Below are 26,394 nucleotides of genomic sequence, written 5' to 3'. Positions count from 1 at the left end.
TTATTAATGTTTAAATTATGTCAGTATGCAGTATCTGTCACGTCATAATTCATTGTAAAACGTAAATGTACCATGGCCGTTGTGATTTAAAATGTTATGCATAATTACATTAAAATCTAATATAAGCTCATTTCAAATCTCACGAAATCGTGATTATATTAAAACTTAGCAGGAAACCGTATGTTATAATACATACTTATTAATATATTCTCATAGTGAGTATTAATACTGAGAAAATGTATATTTGTGTTATATACTCTAGCCTTGATCTAACTAAGTAGTAATTTTATTTGTAATTAGTAAGTAGTTACGTCATATTAATTATATGTTGATACCACTTAATTGCAGGGTTAATTATTATTATTACTATCTTACATATTATTTCGAACTCACAATGTGATTTGATAATTATTGATGTTGGTATAGTCATTTAATTTGATGTACATATTATATTGGTTTATTCCTGCTTTATTATTGACATTGTAGTCAGATTGAGTTGAGTCATTTGGTAAGAGCGTGAAAGTGTCAAAACAGGCAGTCAGGAGAAAAATAAAACATTCATTTTTGTCGTATCTATCTATTAATTAAATACTTATAAAACATGAATATATAATCAAAAATATGTATATATATATAATCACTGCATGTTGGCCATTCGGCGTAAAAGCCTCAATTTATCTGCTTGATTTTGATAATCATGCTCAACTCCAAATAATTATTATACTCATTATGTAGGTTATACCCAGTCACCCAAGCATTTTAAACATATTAGATTGATTAAGACGGAGTATACCTAATTTGCCAGTAGCACCGAGTTGATTCCCGTGTGATAGAGGTTTTACAGCGACGGCGTATTGCAAACATGTGTTAATAAAAATCTGTACAACATTTATAGAGATCGATAATTTTAATATTAAATGTTATATCTTTCCTGAAAGGTCATAGTTATATTTATCGCTGTCCTGTTTTGTCACTGTTCTGTTTATTCATGGAACCGTGCGACATTGTAAAACCGACACAGCATAAACTAGCTAAATCTGTTATTATAGAATAGATAGTAAATGATATTTCATAAACCATCGTATTGGTTAATGTAATTTATAAGTCTTATCTCCCAGTCAGTTTTATTTTTAACATTGTTGATAAGAGCTGGCAATATTGCACATATTTTACGCCGTCCTGTATTTACTCACATTTAATGACAAGATAAGATAAGCATGTGGCATATTTAGGGCAACATTTTTAACATTACAACCAGTTAAGTCGGCTTATACTCGTGATGCCACGCTATTACACGAAATCCAAACGCAGGCTACCGTCCAAACCCATTACAATGTATTATTACATCTTGGTCTTACTTTTATTTTTATTAATTACCAGCATCGCCGGCTCTCTCCGGACGGCCAGAGCCAGCCCATCTCTCGATATACCTGTGGAACTTGTTGTACCGGTTTTTTTTATTTGCCTCGATAATAATGTGTACTGGCATTTAGTACGAACGGAAACAGCTGCTGGCGAGTGGTTCTCGTTCAGTGCTCGGTGTTATAATCCCCCCTGCCTTTTGACACGCCATGATGGAGGCGTAACTAGTAACCGAACTACACATACCTGTGAATTGTGATAGACACACGATATACATCGTCTGAATATACGACCATCACTGACTGAGTCATTATCAATTTATTGCGCAGCTCGAGCGTACTATCGAGTAATCATTACCTAGTGCTAGTCTGTAGTTTGTTAGTATTAAATCTATATAATGTAGTTATTTATTACTAGTGTTTTACATTCGATTCGATTTCAATTAACATTGTGTCGTTTATTGTTTGTAAACTTCTCGGTATCAAATTATGCCTTGTGCCAATGTATTTATTATCGAGTTATTTACAAAGTAAAGCAAATTTGCCATTATACAACAAATTCACTGATACTTATATTAAATTCTTGGATATAGGTAGATGGTTGTGAATATTATTCAAAGATACTTCCACAGTTCTGTCGACAATCTTGTATTAGAATTCCGATAATCTGTATATTATATAATCGATATTACAACTTTACTTATTCTGTCTGTAACTTGCCAGATTCATACGTCAATCACTTTTTCTTGACTCTGACAAGAGTATTTCGAGTTGCATGGTACAACTCCTTTCCTTCTGTGCCAATTACAGTCCAATGTCTTCTTTGTTGCGTATCCAGGGAAGTATTTTCTCTTTACTCATACACGAAGTGTCCAGCTAACATCTATCTATCTCAACATTATTTTACCAGCGTATATCTTACTAGTCTCTTTTCTTCTAGATTCTCCTCCATTTTAGTACTTACCTAACCATAGCATGCTCGATTAATTGGCAATTTATGACTATTATCATTTACAACCTTGTCAGACCATATTCGATTTAGGCAAAATTTACTGCAATTTAATTATTACATACACATGGAATGCGACGATTGGGCCAACTGGACGATGGACTTCTGTGCACCACACTGATGAATGAAATACGCAAAGAAACACATTAGTTACCCACGTTTTGACCCAGCAATAAATTATAATATACGCGATTCATCTTTATTGCGTGAGATTTATGGTTGTTATAAAAACAGCAGCGGTATTGTGCAATAATAGTTGGAAACGAATCAATATTCCGTAAATTTGTCCAATATATTTCAAAATCACGTATGTGCGCCCGGATGTTCGTTGTCCAGGCGTCGTCTGAGTGCTTGGCCGTAGAGTATAATATGCTTCATAACTTTGCACTCTCTAGCTCTAGGATGAAAATGACATAGGTAATATATTCAAAAATATTTTTTTACATATTTTATCTACCTATTTGTTTAAAGTACTACATATTATATTAATACAAGTGAATAATCATTTGATCTAATTTTATGGGAGGTTATCAGGAAAAATGGCGTATAAGTGTAGTAAAAGTGCACAGTTATAAAACATAATATACTCGACCGTTCCGCCCGTACCGAGGAAGCTATGTTTATGTAAAATCGGTATTTATTTACGTCTATATGTATGTAACTACTATTTTTGATATCCATAGATATTAGTAATTCTATTTGCATCTATGATATACGCCCAATGGTCGAATGAACGGCCAATAAGTGTAATTCCCGCAAAAAGTCTGATTTACAAATCCTGTCTGGATATCCACAATGATAATAGGTATATTCTTCGAGGATCCACAATGATAATAGGTATATTCTTCGAGGGTCACTACTTATTTATATGTTTCTTATTGCTACAAAGGTGACCATAGTTGCCTATCGAATCTTTGACTAATTTTCTTCTACTTACAAGTCTCTGCCACGTGTTATTTTTTTGTCTTCGATACTAAAGTGCCTAAGTATTTAAAAATATTTGCCCATTAATTAAATTCACGTCGTAATATAAAACTATATTGTAAGTAGATAAAACAATACATCCATCACACACTGACTGTATAATTAATTACGAAAAAAGATTTATTGTAGTTTTGGCAATTATTTACTTTCGTTGGATACGAGTGATTTGTTTCCCATGATACTTTATCTCGCTGTAATATGGCGACCAGGCCAGCTCGTGGTGATTAGGTATCTTGTAATGTTTCAAAATTATCGTAGAACAACATAATCAATTAGTGTACCGAATTTTAAATAAACTGTACACGAACTGTTTTATTTTAGTTATGTGTCTCGTGGTTTGTTAAATTGGTCACCACGAAATAGTAATTGGAACACACTGATTGACACAATCTTTTTGAATCTCGATAGTGACAATCAATCGGCCAACATTAATTAAATGTCATTTTAACATTTAAAGAATGTTTTGTAATGTAGTATGGGATACGTTTTTTAATCTGAGTTTTACACGTGCTTTCGTTTATACAATGTCCACTATGGAACTAACTTTCACACGACATATTACTAGTTTCATTAATCTATCAAAAGTGCATTAAGTATCAGTGTATGTATTTATTAACAATAATGCATGCCCGCACAAGTAACCGTTTCTGTACAATTAAATGTAGTTAGTTAGTTAGTAGTTAGGACGGTCCACAGGGCGTATAAATAAATGCAAAATTCCACAAGAACACACGAAGCTATTACTTCAGATGAAACAGTAGAAAAAATCCCAAAATAAAGCCACACCTCCTCGTTTTTCAGTACATTTTCCACCTTTGTATCGTTATTTTTTGCTGCTAACATCATTTTTATTAACGCAACACTAATGTCGTAATACTGCTCGTTATATGGCGGCTCCTTCGCATACCAACTACGTATCGCGACATGTCAAATGACGCTATATGTGAATTATGCGTACAATATCAGTGCTAGTATATAGGTATTTGAAAGTTTTTACATGACTGACAAAATATGATTAGTTTTAAAATGTGTGGTATGTATAGTAGTAAAATCTGACATTAACATTTTGTTTTCTAATTCCGTGGCAATAAATAAATAAACAAGCCGCACGCACACGTGGGATCGGGCTAAAAATCAATTATACGTTGATAACATTTTTTTTCGAAATGCACCCACCCCCCACAAACCATTTTTTTAATCGTTTGCTTACAATAATCTGACGTCAAAATAAGGAACTACCAGACAAAATAGCTTATGTATCCAATTTAACCACCTAGCAGTAATCCAAACTTCTGTCTGCATTTTCAATTGATGCAAGATGCAGACAACTGATTGCAATAATTAAAGTCTTCTGTAGGGGTTCTGAAGCCGCATTAGTAATTAGCTGGCTCTCTTTTTACTCTTTTGTACCCAGTAATGTTTTCTCGTTTGATTGATGGTGGGAAACGATTTTAACTTATTTACCGTTTGTATAATATCTTGCTTTCTAAAGGCAGGCAGGCCCACGCAGCGAAATAACTCTCATAAAAAATACATTATAATGTGGACCGGTCTAATTTCGTGTTGCCTTTATTACATAATAAAAGCAACTTACTATTATTATCCCATTCAAACTTGCTCAGCGTTCCATAATAGAATAGCAAACAATTCAAAATTATTTAGTCTGTAATTATTTTTCATTACAATTCGGAATTTAAATTAGCTTTGTGATCGTTTTGGCGAAATTGATTTAAATAAATAAATAATGAAAAAAAAATGCAAGTATCATTACATTAGTGTTGAAATTGTTTGGATAGATTGTTACGTTATTGATAGTAGTCTTTGAAATTTAAAAAAATCGCGTTTTAGATATTTAAAAATAAACTTATAGCATCAAGAAAACCTTGAAACTGGCATTAGTTACGAATTGATTTAATGTTTTACTAACTATCCACTACATTCATGGTCATTTCGGAAACGATTTGTACCAAATTTGTTTGGCGTATACACAAACCACATTATTATGTAAACATAGATTTAGTATACAAACTATTATAATTTTATGGTATGTAATTATAATAATGTATTATGACGCCTTTCACAGTCTAGTCTTCTTCAATTGAGTCGCCTCGAGTCATTACTAACATTTTTCAATTTTGTCATTTTTTGAATTAAATATACCAAGCGATTCAAAAGGCATTACTTTTATTATTATTATTAATTATTTACTTATGTCTTATATAAAGAAAAATAGTTGGCTATCAATAGTGTGAAAATTGTTGACAAAGTGTTGGTGTAATAACTCACATTTTTCAATGACCAATGTTCTGTCATCAAGGCCTCTCTAACTATTCTTCTTCTTATTGTGCCATCCCCTAGCGGAGGTCGGCCACCATCAAGGCGATCTTATCTTTGTCGTCTGCTACCCGGAACAGTTCGGTGGAGCTGCACTCGTACCAATCACGGAGGTTCTTAAGCCACGAAATGCGGCGCCATCCTCTGCTACGCTTCCCATTGATCTTTACTTGAATGACAAGTTGGGGAATGCTGTATTTTTGTCCTCTCATAATGTGGCCGAGGTATTGTAGTTTCCTGGTTTTGATACTATGTCCATTCACGGAACTCTATTTTTAATAGTGTGATGTGTGTCTGCACTCTGCAGCGTTAGGAGTATCATATTATATAATATATATATTTTTAAATATTGTAAATATGTAAATTAACTCACTCATTCATTAATATTCAAGGGAGTTCAATACTTTTTTCTAATTACAAAAAACCATGCTCCTGGTTTTTTGCGATTATCTCAAAACTCGATTTTTTTAATATGTTTGAGTTATCATTCTAGGCAACTTAATTATTATTCGACATGGAAATGTGGCCAAATACACCGAACTATGCTTATTTATAATATTAAGACGAACAATCACAAAAATCTCGTATGACGTATATTGCTGAACCGCCGTCAAATGCAGAAGATGGCGGCTTTTCATATTGCCTTCATGTTTCAATGTTCCAACTTTTTTTTTCTAAATTGAAATTCTATGTATATTTTAAGCTATTAATACACAAATTTTGTTGAATGTAAACTTTAAATACCTACCTAATAGTAGTGAGATTTGCATACCAATAGAGCTGGCCTATGTTGTACCTATAACTTGTTTTCAATTTGCTGTCTCGATTTGATTAATTTGATATACCTACGTAACATGAGTTTGTTTCAAAATATAGCCTTGATTCTGCACTTTAAAATTACATGTTATTTCTGGAAAGTGACTGGCGGTTTTATTGGACACTGCCGTTTCCATTAGAATAGTAATTTTACCTGTTTTATTTCACGCGTTGTCAAGTTATGTTCAAATATTTACTACCCATGTATACGTTGTTTTTTTATGAGTTATTCGTACACTTAAATTCTTGGCAGTGAATGTGTATGATCAAACGTTTTAAAATTGAGGAATTCCGCGAATCGCGAACATTCTAATGTAATTTATATTAAGGTGATGCGGTGAAATGTGAAAACATGTTATTTGTGCGCAGAACCGATTGGTGTTTATTTACCTGTAGTGACGCCCACCGCGATCTGGCTTTTCTCACGTCGAGGAATATATTAAAAACCACTTTATTACACACCATTTTACAATCCAGTTCCCATACATTCCTGTGGCTGAAACCTATTCATAAAACATTGTTATTACTCCGGCTTAGTCATCGTTTTCGAATTTGTTAAATTAATAATTATTGTACGTTTACCTGTCAAATGGCCTGTCGTAATTCTCAGGATAAAAATCGTTTATAGTATTAAAATTTTTGTTTAGATTCCTTCATAATATTGCAATGTTCGTTTTTTAAAAACAACGTTCTATTTTCAAACGGATTCATTCTAGCGCTCATACGTCTTCAGTATATTGCAAATAAAGGATAATGTGTTGATGATTACAGGAGTATCTAGTATACGTTTTTATAACTTTGCACTTTTTCTTTCGACCGATTTGTCCGATCCTAATAGGATCATATGGGCCTCCATGGAGTAGAGGTTTGTATTAACAGATTTTGTTTTTACGAGAAATTGATGTCAGCCACTTGCTCAACCTATTAGGTCCATACTCTGACTCATACACAAATTAAAAAACAATATGTGTACTTGCCAGACTCAGGATTCGAACCTGGGATCCACGACGCTATAATAATTATGCCGACGCCTAAGGCGCGCGGCCATCGTGGGATATATGGCACCTTTTACTGATACTGCCTGAATACCTGTCATAAAATTGGGTCAAATGATATTCACTTGTATTAATATAATAATATGTAGGTAGGTACTTGTTAATAAATAAATAATATATCTAAAAAAAATATTTTTGGAATATATTATTTCATTTTCATCCTAGAGCCGGAGTGTAAAGTTATGAAGCTCTCAGCTATGAATACTCTACAAGTGGTAAATTATTAAAAATCATCAATTTTCATATTACCACAAAATAATAGTTTATATTTACATGAAATAATATTAAAATATGTATGTGCTTTGTATGAAAATACATTGTTGGAATTTGTTGGTACATGGTTTTCCCAATATTGCAGTATTTTCCATGGATATGGTCTATTTAATGTCCTTATTATTATTTATGGGCCATGGCAAACGTTTATAATTTTATTGTTTTGGCTTGACTTGTCATCCTTCAAACACAAATCATTAATTTTATTAATATAAAGACGTTTGTGAAATAGTATCAAAACAAGACTTCATAGTAATTATTACAGAATAATGAAAACAATGTTATAATGCCAATTAACGTTAATAATGCCTATTAGATTATATTTACTCAATATAGTATAGGTGTACAATGTTTGTGGCTTTCACGGTTGTTTTTTTTTTATCGTAGTAGATTTTTGGGTTTCCACAGTGTGTCCTTCTTCCTTCTTTCCTCGACGTTTCATCACATTTCATCATAAAACATATCTCTTGTTAATGGCCTCTGCAACGAGTACGAAACGTCGAGGAAAGACGGAAGAAGGACACACGGTGGAAACCCAAAAATCTACTACGATGCTATCGGTACACGTCTTGTACTAAGTTAGTGATATTGACTATAATTAATAATGTTTGCAATTCTTTCAGAGTGGGTACAGCGTTCTTTTTAGAGCGTTTTTCTTAGCTCGTATTCTCATTTGTCCGGTGGTTCTTTGTCCTGTACAAATCTTTCAATCTATTTTTAATTAACTTCCCGACTAGCTAGACATTTGAAACTTAGAATATATTAGAACACGATGCCAATGCATATTTTAAATACTTTTAGCCATCTTTAAGTAGAATTGAATTAATTTTCAGTTAATTCTGTTTTGTATGAAAAGTTATTTCGACACCATTGGTTGCGAGGGGTCTGGGGTCCTAGCAACTAAATTATTAATATATACGTGCGTTACTATGGAAATCAATATAACATGTCAAGTACAATTTTTTTTTGGTCGTTTAAGCTAGTCAAGTCAAGTTTATATGGTTCAACAGAATTTAAAAACGTTGTATATAAAAAGTTCTTTTTATCTTGTAATTATTTTAAATGTCATTAGACACCGATCCTTTTTCAAACGGGATTCTAGCGGTTGTAATTTTCCACATATTGCGAATTAAAGGATATTACTAATCGTATTGTTTTTTTTATTATGAAATATAATAATTATATTCTTTTTAACACTATACATGCCATGAGGTCAGATGACACTAGTATTTTAGTAGGTAGTATAAGTGAAATGGATCACATGCATCGAATCCTCACATTGAATCAGAAATCACTACTATGACAGGAATGCAAACATTAATTTATTTATAATACGACGTGTGACATGATTACATATTAAATAATCTAAACACTGTAATGGCTAGTTTATAAATAATATATACCCCATTGTTTAGTCTTTTTTTCCTTTCTTCGCACTCGAGTGTAATAATTACCATTGTTTTACTCGTATACATTATTTTCAAATTAAGTACACGATAACTCATTCATAAGTTATGCTAATTCGATATTTCAATATAATGGGTTGTATGTAGGTACTGTTATATTTAACATATTTTGTATATTCAAGTATCAATATAATAATATGTAGTATTGTATACATGAGAATAACAGTACCTCAAATCCAACAAATCCAAACAGTTGTAGGTATACTTATATATTTACATATCTGGCAGCGAATGTACCTACATGGTCAGTTTTTAATTAATTTTCAACCACAGAGTAGTGAAATATATTACTAACTACTAAATTACCAGATGGCAGTGCCACCTGTGAACATTTTTGAATGGCTTCTCCCTGCCTCGCTCTCTCCTACCCATTTACATTTATTTTTCTCCCGTGCGTTACAGACAGACAAATAAATCAAGGCAAATATATAATATGCAATTATTACTAAAATTTGTATGTATCAGTACGTTTCCATTTGGATGAGTGGTAACTGTAACTCAAAGACTACTTCACAAATATTGAGGACACGCGTTATAATAGGGTATATTTTTGGTATCGGTTAATAGACTTTCGTCTTGATCTTGGCAATAAAAAACTAACGGTTTTGCATATATGAAACCGTCAACGATAGATTTCTCATCCTTCCAGATTTAATACACAATAAAATATCTTGACGTCAATTTACTTTTCGAGATAATTACTGAATTTTTGATATCTCAGATGAAATTAAACAAACGTATTCTACTGTCAAATATCATACAAGATACTAAAGTACCGTTTTATTACTAAAACCAAAGCAAAACAATATTATTTTAATATTGCAAATTAACTAATGCTCGTCCACAGCTGTGTTGTCTATTATCACGAGATTATAATTAAATTTAATACCATAATAATATTGCAAAACACACTTTGGAATTGATATTTTTGACCTTGAAGAGTTATTGTTTTATAAATTTATAAACACCGTCAATCGTGCTGTCATATACAATACACTGATGACTGTATTATCCGAATGAATATTATAAATTTTTTCCTTACTTAGAAATTATAGTATTAACATTAACAGTGTACAATGCGACTTTGAATACTAATTTACGCTACAAGTATATAATTCTTGTGTATATAAACGATGAAACGGAGGCGTTTATGTATATTATATTTCAAACCTGTTTTTTAGTCACAAACTAATGAATGCCACGTATGGTTGGCATAGTCATAATATTATTATTTATTTACCTTGGAATATATTATTATGTCAGTTTACTACCAAACATATTTTATTTCGATGTTTCCAAAATTATTAAATCGTCAATATTTTAGTATACTTATTATATAAATACTATTACGCCATTAAATATATATTTTAAAGCATTTTTTAAATAGCATAGTTTTTATGCAGTGACATTAATTAAATTCATTAACGTTCGTCTATAAACCAGTAGAAGTACACAATATAGTATAATACAGAAAACCCCACTTGAACACAAATGCAGTATCTGTATTGGGCAACAAAGAAATCTACATATACATTGCTACATTATATATAATATATAGGGAATACCTGATAATTGTTAGTGAGATAATAGACGTGTGTACATATTATTAGCATCTTCATGTTCCGAAAAATGCTGTTCCGTAAGCATCTTACTTGTAAACGTCTACCTGTTTAGCCCATATAAGTCTCCACACAGTCATTACATTACAAGTTATAATGTAGATGGGTATTATATTGCTTTCAATTTTGATTTTATAGCAGTATAATCATTCTATAATACATTCATGTTCAACTTCAAGTGGCTGGGATCTATTCATTATCAAAAATAGCAGTGATCTACCATACTCACTGTCAAATAGTAGCATAAATAGCACACTAAAGTTTTTTAGTCTTGGTTTGGCAGGGTTTAATTGAATTTTAAAAACTACACAATCTGTAAATTATTGTAGTCTTATTTCAATGAAAACAAATACGCATGATTGAAAAAGTTTAGTGTGCACTATTTATGGCAGATCTTGACAGCCTACCTCCACTCTTCTCCACTGCTGTCAAACTATTATATTACTGTGTAAAGAGCATACTGCGTGACGGTTAAGGAAAACTACGACTCAGTTTAAAGCGTGGGGATTCATAACATATCTTTCTCTCACACTTACGGCATGAGTGATACAAAATGAATCGAGCGATGCGACGAAGTCAATCGGGCGTCTTCATAGTTAATTTGAAAACAACTTTCACGCGAACTGGTTAAGGAAATCGTAAGAATAGTTAATGCTTCAGTAAAAGATATTATTAGAATGCGCTTTTTGGATTCACCAGGATTCTCCAGGATTTCATTGATTTACTAAATTAATGTAACTGATGCAACGATATAGTTTACCAAATGCTTGCTTATCACATCAGCATTGATATAATTCATCATTATGTATTAGGAAGTAGGTACACGAGGAAAAACCTCCTAATCGACTACCAGCAGTTAAAAAAAGTCTTGTTATCCATTCCTAGTCAAGCTGGATTAACGTAGATTGGCAGTTGACTTTTCGTATACAATTTGATTTAATTGCGTAAATTGAATTTGACCTGGATTAACCTAGTGGCAAGCATAAATAATAAAATAGATACTAATGCATGACTAATGAGTAAATAAATTCCAGTATTGATTATACCGCATTTAATATTGCGCTGTCTACAATATTCAAGGTCTTTTACCTGTACGCCTGAGTCAGACTTTGAGTTTTCATGGCTGTTTATTTGATTAAAACTACATAATTATATTTCATATAAGAATTGAAGACTCCAAATAAAGAGTTTAATATTTTTTATTGGTAGGTATGAGAGGTAATCAGGCAAAGATATAATTTTGCACTTTTTACTACACTTGATTCGCTTCTTTGCTTAATTACCTCGTATAAAATTAGATCAAATGATATTCACTTGTATTAATAAATGTAGTAATAATAAAATAAATACCTATATTATAATATGTAAAAACATATTTTTAGAATATATTACATAATTTTCATCCTAGAGCCGAGAGTGCAAAGTTATGAAGAAGCAACTCTAACAGTGTTCAGTGTTTATATACATTTATACACTATATTTATCATTAATTTAATTTAAATAATCACACATAACTATTTCTATGTGTTTTGTGTGGACTGGCTATTTTCTACATAACTAACTACATTTGATAATGATATGCTTGGTGTGAATATCGTGCCAAGGCGGAGAGAGGTACTTCAATAATACAATTATTATTGAAATGTAAAAATTATATTTTTATTCTATTACGATAAAAGCTAGTTAACAACTATTTCACAACCAGTCGTTTTCTCCATCGCCTTATATGTGTTTTCACATGACATAATATAATATTATCAATATTATTAGATATGCCCGCTGATAAATATATAATTATAATGTAAACATGTGTGGCGAGTTTAGATTTAGTTTTGAGGTGAATGATTTCCGGCTTTTGGCTTTATCTGTGGCCGGTCGCAAGTCCGCCTACGCGTTTCTGCGAAGCTTTTGGCTAAACTCCAACTATCCTATTTCCATGTTGTTGTTTTTTATTATGATCACCTGCCGGTGTATTTCATAACCGCGTTGATGGATAGAAGACACAATTCACTTCGAATTTAAAGACATTTTTCTATACGAATACCTATGTAATTTTTCGATTTAACTAGATAGATAGACCACATACCATACGTCTTGTTTGTTCGTCGAAACTAGAACAGCAAGATATATGTTTGTATTTTGAATATGGAACAAACTATAGCGTTGATATTATATGGTGTATGTACTTATATGAGTTTAAAAACGGAACAGTCTAAATTAACGCGGTATCCAGTATTGTTAGTTCAAATACTACCTAATTATTTATCTATGAATTTTTGTTTCTTTCTGACATTTTATAGAATCTCGAGAAAACCTTACTTGACCGACACATGGAGGTGTTTCAATAGGAAGATGGGATTTTTTTTCTATACATTGTTGCACTGATACATAGGAATTATGAACAGTATGTGACATTGTCGAAATAGTCTTGGCTTATTAGCATAGACTTTAATGTTGAACAACGTCCATCAATGTTCAATCACACGATCTCGGAGGTCAGTCAGTGTGGCCAACACGACCAGGAAATAATGGTCTGCAATAACTCACGTATTTCAAGTGCATTGTGACAGTTGAGGTCGCTCATCCTTCTTGCTTAAACCATGTGTGTTCCAAGCCCATTCGGTCCAATTCGTGCAAAAGAATGTAATCATGTTTGGGTAACAGTTACCATCCACTATCAGCTCAATTTCATTCTCATAAAAGTACGGCCCGATAACACTTACTTTCCAGAAAGTCGTATTTTTTAAGGATATATTGGTTTCTTATAAACCACTTACGATTTTCAAATCTTCAAAATCGGCAGTTTCGCACATTAACATATTATTAGAATATTATGTTTTTTTAATGTTTGTACCCATTGTACTGCAGGACTAATTTCTCATATCTCTAGAGTCTAGATTACGTATGTCAAATTTGATGTGGCAAAGTGACACGAATTGTAAATGGCGGCACGTATAAAACTGCGAGATCTTATTAATACATGTTATAATATACTAAGGCCCAGAGAGGAAAATTACATTATATAAAGCAGTATGCAATGAATGTACCTTAGACAATAGATATATTTAAATGGAATGTACCCTTTAAGTAAACCAAAACGCTATCTATTGTTGTTTTTTGCTCAATGTATATAGTGAATTAGCGCCGCAGAACGAATGCGTAGTTGGCGGCGATTTTAATTACCGACAACTGAATTACTAATTTACTACATTTGATTCTAGTTGTAGTTGTTGTAAATTCTGACAATGCTCGCGAACCCCCGATTGGGAATCTCTGATGACTGTGTTGATAAGAATACATTGTAGGCATTATGTGTGAATAATATATTTTTTTATAACGAAATAACAGGAAATGTATAATGAAAATATGTGTTTGTATTTTATTTATTGATAGGTCGGTACCTATCACTGCCAAAATATTATGACAGTATGTGTAGTTTAAAATTAAATACATTGTGGTAATTGATAATGTAGCCAGTTCTGTGAAACCAGATTATTCAATTTATTAGCATGCATTCTCATCATACGACAGATTTTTTTTATACATGTTAATAATACTATACAATTATGCATGTCCTGCTTCGAATTATGTATTCGAATTAGTACTGTTACACGTTGTAATAATAAAAAAGATTATTCACCAAATTGTAATGTGTAAAATAAAATTTTTTTATTTTACTTACTTATCTACTTAATTTTGAGTGTTTTTGGATCAATAATACCCAGATATTGTTTCCTTTAGATTTGATTGCCCACTAATTATAATATAATTAATTTTGAGTTAAGTTAGACGACGAATTCCCATGATTTGTATTTTCTTTACTTACTTTTCCTCAGCAATTTTGATAATTTATTATAGACACGTGGTAAATTTGCGTTATTGACAGGAATCAGCAGATTCTCCGGAACGTCTCGTATTCGGATGCAGACTTGTTAGCGGCTCAGCCTCAGGGACAGCTTCTAGCGTGGCATAGGTACGTTGACCACATCCCCACACCACCATCACCACATCACCAAAATGCTAGTCATTACTTCTACAGGTAACCCGCTCCCCAATTGATCGCGAAACTTTATTATATGATTTTGCAATAACATTCATTTTATCCCGCGTTGACGTATCAGTATACTTTTGTTTCACTCACACTCATAACTTTATTACATATAAATGAACGAGCGAGAAAAATCGAACTTGCGTGATGGCATTCGTTATGATGATTCGTGGCACATGTCAAAACGAGTGCAGATCTAAAACAATATTAAAAAATCGATTGCCATATAAAACAAATTCGCTATCAATCGCCGGGGCGCAATGAACAAGGGTTACCTGTATTTAAAATAAACGCTTATATCATTCGCAACACACAAGGTCACAAGTGTTAGCTTTTATTTTTTATCAACAAATGCTTATGATTCCACCATTACTAAATTATATTAATTTGCATTATCACATAAGTACTAGGTTTTAAAATTCATTTTAATTTCAGTTATGATTGTTGGTAACATTCACTAGTATTTTTTTAGTACTTAAACTTAAATAAACCATCGTCACATGGCACGAATGTAATATTATGTTCTAATGGATTAATTCCATCAAGTACCTTCACTCGAAAGTATTAATATTGTAATATTATGTTATTATTTATTAAAAATCTCAGGCTACCATAGTCATCATACATATATCATAACATTGTTAGCATTTATAATAATTATAAATTATTAATAAGAATTATTCTCATATGATTTAGCCATAATTGATAATCTATTTCATAGTCATTCGTTTTGACACCATAACGCTATGATAATCAAAACTTTCTTCATTTCGGACTATCATCAGTACCGCTGCTTCTAAATTGATTAGACCGAGCATCCTTAAAATTTAGGAGATTTAATCTCCTGTAACCTCTCTGGAATTGTATGCTCATAACAGTCATAACCGATCCAACGTCACTCCATAAAGTGAATACAGTTCTTTATTACACATCGATCTCTAGATTCGATTTTCTTCCTCAAAGATTCGTCTTAGGACTCTCCTTGCAAAGACAATATAATTATTATAGTAGATACTTCACCATAATCACAATTTATAATCGAGTAACTTGAATGCTTGGCTAGTTAAATTATGTATAATTCACACACTAAATTTTCTTATTAATAAATAGTGTATTGTTTTTTTACTTGTGCATGGTTTTTTTCAGATCAGGTTTGCTTGATGTCTTCGGGGGTCGTATTTATATGGCGTCACGTCCCAAGGGGGATGGTTTGATATCACGTCACAAAACTAACACATTTTAAATTCATTTTTCTGCATAAAACTTTCCGTGAGAACATAATATTAAAATCAATGATTTTTAACGAGTTTTTTTTAACATGATAAGAATGATAAAAATATTTATTAGGTAAAATGGATTTTTTATATTCATACGGAATTTAATATTATCTTTGTTTCTTAATCAATTTGAAGTGGCAAAATAATGACTAAAACAGTAGTAAAATGATTCAATTAATATCTATGTCCTGTCAGGTGTTAGGTACTTGCATAATTTCCATAATAGAGCGATCAGTATGAACACTTTGTATTTACAATAGCGATTCCTGTTTTTAGTACGGTTGAACTGATAACTATATTGTAAAAAAAAAAACTATTATTCGCATTGGTATCAATTAATGCATTGCTGTTTACGAATCGCATAGGTATGTCTTATTATTGTCGTTTGCTAACTTGTCTATTTATTAATCTAAATAAGTACTGGAATTATTGTACACCGATTTTTAGGTTATGTTTTATCTCAGTATATAACTAACTCTCAGTTTGTTACAAATGAATCACCGAAGTGAAATTACCATCAGATTATTTTAATCATTAGTCGATTTTTTCAGTTTCTTTTTTTTATAATTAATAATATGTACATTGTACGTATTATCTCACGGTGAAATGTGTTCCGGCCAACAGCATACATACAAATTTTCGGCACGTAATATAATTTTATAACTTCTCCATTTGTATAAACTAAGTTTTTTTCTTTATTATCTGGTATTATTTATTAAGCCTAGCATAAGTATAATTTGAATTATATTATCATTATTCATCAAGAATGATATGAATACAATAAAATATTGATATTATCGTATGATATTATCAGCAGACCTGATGACTAGTTCTTCGTCAGACATAGTGACTACATTGTTCAAAAGAGATAAATCGACTGCACGACAACTTACCGAACTGTTGTATTATATTTTTTTTATCTATTGATAAATAAGTTTATTTTTAGACATTGTTTCATTCGGCCACGAGCAAGTAGTAAATTCACCACGTACTAAACCTGACTAATTATATCAACAGATAATGAATGGATGATATTACTAATTGCTCTTACATTAATTCGTACACGTTCGAATGTATAGTAAATTATAATGAATTAATCTATGTCTATTCGCGATTAAATGATTATTTATTTATTAACTTACCTAATAAATAATTGTAAATTAATCGCGTTAGAATATAGCACAGTACCGAATCGCTATGTTTATTCATTTAATGTAATATCAATTCTTTCACGTAAAAGTGCGGCCACACCGAAAACAAGTCGCGCGACAACTCGTTAAATTTTACGATAAGCATGATAATTATCGTAAAATTTCTTAAGCAATTATGATAGTAATCGTAAAATTTAACGAGTTGTCGCGCGACTTGTTGCCGGTGTGGACCAGGCATAATGTTCAAGGCTTGTTTCCGTAATTTATATTATTGTCTGTCACTCATGGCCCGCACAAGTGGGTTGACAGGGCTCTAGCCTAGGGGCCCGGTGTGGCGGGTCGATCAGATATGCGAGATAAAGACGCATCATAAATTTGCTATTATAATAAAAAAAGCACGAGAAGATATTAAAGTTTTTAAAATGAGGTTGTAAGATGCAATTTTTGATTGTTTTGTGATGATACTCGACAACTCCATAATTCAAGTAAGTAGAAAACTACAAAAAATCACTAAAAATAAACTGAGGGCCCTTTTACCTCTATCACAATTTTGAAAACGCTTATGTTGTGCGTCTCACATGCCATTATACTGAGCGATAGGTAGGGGGGCCGCTTTAGGATGTGGGGGTCATGTCGTCACTATATTGAGTAGAATCACTAAAGTTATTTAAGGAATTTATGTCTATCGTAGTGTGCAAAGTTCACTTCCGATCAGCGTGTTCTTGAAATTGTAGAGAAATACTTAAAATAGTTTTTTTTATAGGGGTAACAACGAATATGTCTGTTTTACGTAAGCGCAATTATGCAGAAAGCGCCAGTCCGCACACAAGACACACACAGACATTGGCACCGTTTGAGTAAGGTGTGATAAATGTAAACCTACACACTATATTATAATAATTAACATATTATATCCTTTTTTTTAATGATAAATTCCATACGTATGAATAATTTTTACGTATATAAAATGGAATGTTTATGTTATTTTACTGTTTTTGATAAGGATTTCCGACGGTACTTGGCTGTAATAAAATCAACGTCAATAACTCTTGTGTGGAAAGGAAAATGAGAGTACATAGCTATATATTTACGTTATTTCTAACAATGAGATTATAGTATATCTCTCTAATTGGTATGTTTTAGGGCGCCATAAAAAGAGAATGTTTCAAAATCACTGACTTCCGCAAATACTTGTATTTATCACAAATTACATAAGTTATTATGAATTATATTTCTAAATATAGATACAATATTCTTTATTATCAATTATTGATTCTTGAATTCTTGTTTCATTGGCCTGTGTTAATATTATTAATATTATCATTATTATTGTATCTACTGGAAGTGTCACTGGAACGTTTCGCAAGAAACAATATTGATACAATTATAACGGATAAGTGTAATGAATAGATATTTCTAAGACAATACATTGTTATATGCAATTTCAAGGAATCAGTGATATATTTTCACAACTATCTACTTTTCCGTTCCATGGATACTATTGTCCGGCAACTTCATCTTGGCTACGTGGCAAATCTGTGAACTACAATCCCATCCAGTACAGCTAATCGAACTTCCGGTTTCAAATTAGGAACGCCCCAAAATTATTCATTGCATTTTTGACACTTCGTATTGGACGCATCTATCAATTTACGTAATTTGAAGCTTTTTATATTCAAAAGATGTCTAAAACAATACAAAATGATGTTCGAATTATTATCAGTAAACTTTTGATTTATTGCGAAGAAGAAAAAGAGTCGTATTTAAAAAGCGAGCCTATACAATACTTTCAACAAGCCCATTTTACGGGTTCCTGTCATGTCAGGTATGTCAAAATTCAGTGTTGTAATACTAGAAATATTTCCCCAAATACTGGAAATTATGTTTGTATATTATAAAGTTATGTGTATCGTAATCTATTTTATTAATATTTTTAGACGTATAATAATTAAGTATAAATGATCATTAGTTAATGAATTGTCCTTGTATTTTTAAACCGATAAGTAGGTAGGTACATATTGTTTTAAAATTTATGTAAGGTGGATATAATTTAATTTATAGAAAATTATTTTCACATTATGTGTTTCTACAACAATTTTACTAAAAATACGATATAAAGACATCATTTGTAAATTATAAAATATGTGATTGGGTCATCAATATAATATTGAATAATATGTTATATCTTTCACTTCTACTTTTTTAGTCATAATTTGTGTTCTAGTTATTTAATTAATAAATACCTGCAGCAATATTATCAGTTAATGTGGGTTCAATGATACATTTCCTTCCAAATTCAATAATTACGCTGTATTAATTAACCTAATATAGGTAATAGTAATAATTAGGAGGTAAAATTATTTGAAAATTTTTTTTTTATTGATATTTATTGAACAATAATTAGACTTATAAATTAATGTACTTATAAACTTACTGAGAATAGAATTGATATAAACTTAAAACCTAATTTCGCGGGATATGTTTTCTCAAAAAATGACAACACTGTGAAATATTCTATTCGCGACAAGGGCGACTTCCTGTTGTCGCCTAAATAATGTTGTCGTACAGTAAAATATGCACTCAGCTCAAGTAGGTACTGCACGATTTCATTGTTTTCCCGCCAATTAATGTAGGATATGTTGTAAGATTAATTTGCATTCTCCATAATATTAAACTACCTAAACAACTGAGTTACCAATTAATTACTTCTCTTCAGTTACACAATTATTCTTTTCCTTGCTATATTTTAATTCTTGTCATATTCAATTTAATTGTGATTAATATTCCGTTCTTTCGTTGGAATATTTCAATAACTCCACGTGCTTTGTGTACAACTCCATGTCTGTGAAAAACCAACCTCTTATATTATACCAATGTTAAATATTTAAAAACTGATCCTCTCTGTTTATGTATGAACAATCACATTCTTTACTCTGGAAAACATCAAATTAAAAAAATATATATACGCTGGTTTGCATCAGTTTATCTCAGTCTGAACTATAGAGATCCACTAGTATTTAGTTGTCCGCTGAGTGAGGACGCCACATGCATATTTGACATAATTATCACTCAATAGTTTTTATACTGTGATGAGCTTAGTTCTAAATTCGAACATATGACGATTTATGATATCTATAGGTAGGCATTTTACTAATTTAAATAATGCTCGGTGTCGAAAATCATTAGTTCTTGTATCGATCTTGATAATATTATCTTTTATTTACCTAATTGTATTATTATTCATTATGCGTTTGAATTATGTTTTTACAATAAACAACTCTATTAACTCTCATTCTATTTAAATACATATTATATTATAATTGTGTTTGAATACGAATTTATTATTTTTATCGCTAGTAAGCTTTCACAGTCATTGAATATTCGATTAGTGGCAAAGTCCAATTTCTTACTGACTATTTTATTTATCATACATATTTATAAAACAATTCTCTCTAACGTAGTCCGGTTTTTGTTTATTTTTCTGCTTCTATAAATCTGTGTTTTTTCATGAATACAATTACGAGATTATTAGATTATGCAAATGAACGTCATTTTTTGTACTCGTGCATATTTGTTATCAAGTCGCAATGCATTTTTTATTGGATTTCTTTTACTACGTTCCAATCAAAGTTGCTAGCATGATAAAAATATACACGTGTAAAAAATTACCGGAACATTATAATGTGCGATAAGGACCATGAATTGGTTATATACGTTTGGAAGTTTATATCTCCATGTCTGTAAATTTTACAGACTAGGACCGCGACGCAAAACCATCCGGATTATTTTAACAGTAAACACCATATCCAGACTTGCTAATTCTCGACTTGTCTTAAACATAAGTATTTTAAATAGTTTCATTCTGGACCACTGCACTGCCTTTTTTGATATATTTACTACCTGCTATATGATTTATTATTTATTATGAATGGATACTGTAGTGTAGGGCTGTAGGCGACGCTATCTATGTTGCTGATATTGGCGTCTTAAAAATAGACGCATAGAGCTAAGTATGGTTCTGCATCGCGCTCTGCTCATTTGGTCCTTGTTCTCTGGATCATGCAAACCGTGTTTCGGCTTTTGGCATCTTTATGCATTGTGCACACTCACTTATGGTAAATATACAACTGGAACAAAATATAGTTATCTATTGCTTACATTTTAAACTCGCGTATTAACTGATCTCGAATAGTGTCTGAAAATGCCGGATGGCTATACTAGTATAATTTTGAAAGATTCTGTTCCGTGTATTATGGTTTTCATCATGGTAATCTGCATGGTGATGGCAACAGTGTGCCTGGATCCGCTAAAAATGATTAGGATGGAATCGTAGAAGACGTAATTCAATTAATTGATAATATTAATTATTTAATTGTTTTTTTTCCCTCTATTGAACTGGCGATTGCTTGTTAAATTGTATAAGTTTGTGATAGAATTTTACCATATATCAAAGAATTTTCTGCTCAAATTGTCACATGAAAAACGTACGCGAGTTTTGTTTCTTGCCATTAGTTATATGGATTAGAATGGTCGAATTTAGCCTACTCCCCATAATCATCTCAAGCATTGTCGTGCGGTTGCAATTTCCATAATGTTCAGCTCATCTTCCATATCACTCTCCGCGTGAGATAAATAAACACGTCTTGCTCATTTGGGAAACGCATAATTATTATTACGGTCTCACATGTAAATCGATCATCACAATTTCCAAGCTTTGTTATTTTATCTCTTATATTATTGCGATAAATGTGTACGATCATTCATTGTTATGGACGTATTGACTCCATAGAGACAATGGGCTGTTTCGTTCGTGATTGATGGTTCATAACGTGAACGAGCTAACTGTTGGCGAACGTGAGTGAAAATATTTTCATTTCGTGACCGTGATTTGGTTCTTGAACAGATAAAATGTTGGTCGGCGACCATCCGCGGAGGTATTACGATGGTTTCTTCGCATATCGCTTGGTGACACGACGGTACTTTAAAATTTATTGCACGAATCTATTCATCAGAATTTTCACTATTTTCAGTGGCGATTTTCTTTGATACAATCGATTCTTATAGCCCACTTTCTCGCGGGAGGGGGGGGGGGGGTAAAATAATGATATCGAATTGTGTCAATGCTGTCTTTTAAAATGGCAATAATTGGCTGTTTCCTATCCAGGAATAATACAATTTTTTCTATGGTATGTGATTAATTTGACTCACATGTCTTAAACATTTTTTTATGTACTGCAAAACCTTACTTGTATAACCTAAACTTGGTAATGATTTAAATTTAAGAGCGTATTTCAGTGAAACAGCAAATAATTTTCAACAGTAGGTGCGACGAAATTTCTCACTAGTCGCCAATCCGAGACCGACGGTAGAGGTGTTTTGTCATAGCGTCGGATGAAAATATTCTTAAATCGTGTAAAGATGACTAAAAAACTTTACGTATGCGCTTAAAAAAGAAAACATGTCAATAACAATAAACATAACATTAAATGGACGCATGTCGGATTTTTATGACAAATTCTATTTCGTTCGGCACGCGTCATTTGCACAATCCGCGCATCGCCTAGCCACGATCGTTTTAGACATTTAGACCATGCCTCAACTGAAGTATAGCCTTCATGTAAACAGAATTTTGTCTCCTGAGTTATCATTTGTAGTAGTATTTGTGTTTAAAGTGTTCTGCTGTATCAAACATGTTTCGTTTTTATTTGATCTAATAACTCTAATAGAGACATGTTTTTTTCAGTTCAGTAAAATTCAGCTGTATCCTGTTGCCTCACATCGAAAAACATTAATATTCATTCATACAGTAATGATACAAAGCACAAGTGTAAACAAGCCCATAGGAACATAACTTCTAATCAATAACAGATACTGAAACAGTTGCAATCACAATAGACAATAATCTACGGATATTATATGATGCAATTAAACAATATGCTATGTATCTTCTTTTCCTTGAACTGTTTCATGTTATAACATAACAAGCTAAATTAATTTAAATTTGGATCGCGTCATATAAAACCTGTCATCGGCTGAACTGTAGATTGCTTTCCGAGAATTCTCTGTTCATGCTTGCGTGTTAAAAACTATTTAACTTTCAAGCGAGTCCAAGCCACGGGAATAGACCAACACAGAATGGCCGGATACATCCGCACGTTTCGCGTGGCATGTGCTTTCATTCCATTATATTGTAGACATTCCGAAATTACGTGTTTACTCACCGAATATGTTGGTATTAATCATTTTTTTCTGTGCTTTGATGGACATTTAATTTTGGCGGTAATGGAAGAAGAAGAACTGATTCGTTTATCGTTTTATAACTAACTAGATTCTTCATCATTTATTTATATTTATCATCATTTTTATAACAATGGAACAATCGCGGTTCGTGAGTATATTATACACACACGAACATTTCCGCAATTGCAAGCATAATGGTATTAAACCATAAGTAGTAGTTATTTTAAACTAGCATTGATGTTTCCGCCAGTGTCAATTTTATGTTACTATCATTATAACAGATTCGCCAGAGAAAAATCAAATGTTTTATTGCTTAATTAAATGATGGTGTAACTGTAAGGGTAGGGCGTAAGCCTTCCAGGTATTTCAATCTTGAACTCTCACAGTACGACGTGTTCACCCTTGTTCTCTCATCATCAAGTGTAGTAACCCAGGGGCTAATAATTATACTATTCAATCAACGTTTCTTGTACCTATCTCTATCTATTAGGCTTTGTACTTCATGCTAATTCAACGATCTAAAAGTTAACCCTACCAGAGGATGCCGATTACTTGTGCAATAATATTCCCGTATACTGTTCCCACTTCATTCTACGGGGCTTATCTGATGGTACATGAAAAGTGATCTTATGCATTGGATTGACATTTTAATATCATTTCAATGCCTCACTTTGTTTGATTCCACTTTTTCCGCAATGTGATTATCCCATCGATTCGGTCACCCATCTATCATTCTTTTAATATAATACCTTCATTACCATTTGTCATTGGATGATGTGATTTGTTAGCGGTGACCTTTTTTCTTTCAATGTAGCCTGCCCGTCTCCCTCCTCTCTCCCATGGGCACATTTTATTAAATAAGTCAATTTAACACATACTTGAGGTGCGTGGTAACTTCAGTCTTGGGTAGTTACTTCTGAGACATTCCCAGGCGTAAAAAACTGCTAATGTTTCATACCCAAATGTCGTAGAGCCTCGTGATACGCTCGACGAAGACTGACTGCGGTGCGGGACGGGATGGTTTGATGGGTCTAAGTTGGTGTTCCACATCCATCACATTTGAAGGGGGTACAGGCAAAAACATGTTCATTGCATTTTTTTCATTTTTGAGATTTTAATTCCAATTTGTTCAACAGAAGAAGTGCTCAAGAATGGTATCATTAAAACTACCAAAATAGATTGCATTGTTTCGTAAATGAAGTGTAGTTCAAGGAAAAAAAGCTCATTGTGTATGAAACTGCACAAAAACGTAGGATATTAACACCAACATAAAATACCGTTTAAATATCTATGATAATATAATATATATTTGATGGCCCAAACATTGTCACCTAATCTTTACCCCGGCGGCTTTATAAAACTCGTAACTAAAATCCCTTGGAAAATCGTCAATCTATTTTTCTATTTCAGTTTAAGTCCTCGCCCTGTGTATGCACTGGTGTACACTAGGTGGGAAGAATTTGGTAAATTGAAACAAGTATGCGAGGTGACGAATGGAGTCAATAGATTAAGTAAATATTTAAATTGTTTAATTATGATTTCAAATAATATGGTATGTACCTAGCACGTAAGTTTTAAATAAAGAAATATCTTAATAATAAATATGTATACTGGTATGTGAGGAAGATGTAAAATTGTTATACTATAAAGGAGATGAATGCCGGAGTAAATGAGAATTGAGATAAATAAATGTAAGCGAGGATTAAAATATAATAATATGTATAGCAAAATTACCGAAGAGGGTTACTATTAAACTCAGTAGTTTTGTTTTGTATAATTAAATTCAGTAGCTGCATTTTATAATTTAAAATAAATAACGTGTTTAAATAAAATCTGTAAATTTAAAATAATACACGCACTGCACTGCGTATTCTGTCAATCACTCGATATGCGTGAATCGGGACTATTTTGATAGTGTGTGTGCACCGCTCACACCGATTCTAAACAAAGAGACAATTTTCGGCGGGAGATATGTTTTTATAATTTGGAAATTGAAATAACTTCTTAAATACTTAACTTTCTACATAGCTTTCTTCCGTAATTATGCTTTAAATAATTTTACCTAATTGTTTATAGATTAGAATAAGAGTTTATAACAAATTAAATGTTAAGGAATAATACGCGCGATCGCACTGCTAATTAGGTGGTGCCTCTGAAGGGGGACAGGCTTTAAAAAAATAAGGCCTCTCCCGAGATCGAGTGCGTCAATTCAAAAGTATATTAGTCTAAGATCAGTTCGATTCTGTCCTTCTAATAAGGTAGTAATGTAGTTCGATTTCGCTCTTCTGATAGGATAGTTGAGTTCGATTCGGCTCCTCTAGGAATATAGTATAAAACCCACGCTCCTTTATGGCGTGCCAGTTAATAACTAAATAAGTAAAAATTATCAATTGAATATTAAAAAATAAGTTCCTAAATAAATAATCCTTTTTATATAAAGTTAAAAATTAGATGTATAAACCCTGAAATGTTTTAAATGATAAAAACCGTGTTATAACAAAATAAATAAATAAACAGATTTTAATATTTTCTTTAAGACTTTAATTCACATTGTATACATTTCCAAAAAAAACTATAAACATTAAATAACCACCCTATGGTACGTGCACTAACAAGTGAGCTAGCCAAATTTGTGTCGTGCTATTGAGGGTGTGTTATTTTGGCGCCCATAACGTGCAGGCTGAGGAAGTGCATGGCTTCTTCCGGAACCATGACCTGGTAAAACGCAAAAAAAAAAAAAAATTTTTAAATATAATAATAC

General features: G+C 32.0%; 1 protein-coding gene across 2 annotated transcripts in view; it reads left to right on the top strand.

Moving 5' to 3' along the window:
- The window catches only part of Kdm3 (Lysine demethylase 3), a 590,511-nt gene that overhangs the window by 535,559 nt on the left and 28,558 nt on the right, over positions 1-26,394 (top strand). Inside the window, exon 9 of one of the 2 annotated variants that reach the window (XM_085942104.1) lies at positions 14,804-14,890. The exons of the other annotated variant lie outside the window; for it this stretch is intronic. Within the exon in view, the coding sequence (XP_085798230.1) occupies positions 14,804-14,890 (87 nt within the window). The remainder of the gene's footprint in view (positions 1-14,803; positions 14,891-26,394) is intronic. 2 annotated transcript variants of the gene reach the window in all.

The sequence above is a fragment of the Rhyacophila brunnea genome, unplaced genomic scaffold, assembly GCF_057557595.1.
Source record: "Rhyacophila brunnea isolate RB1 unplaced genomic scaffold, BYU_Rbru_1.0 scaffold_14, whole genome shotgun sequence".
NCBI lineage: Eukaryota > Metazoa > Arthropoda > Insecta > Trichoptera > Rhyacophilidae > Rhyacophila > Rhyacophila brunnea.
The sequence above is the reverse complement of the archived record's forward strand: the minus strand, read 5'-3'. Positions and strand labels throughout refer to the sequence as shown.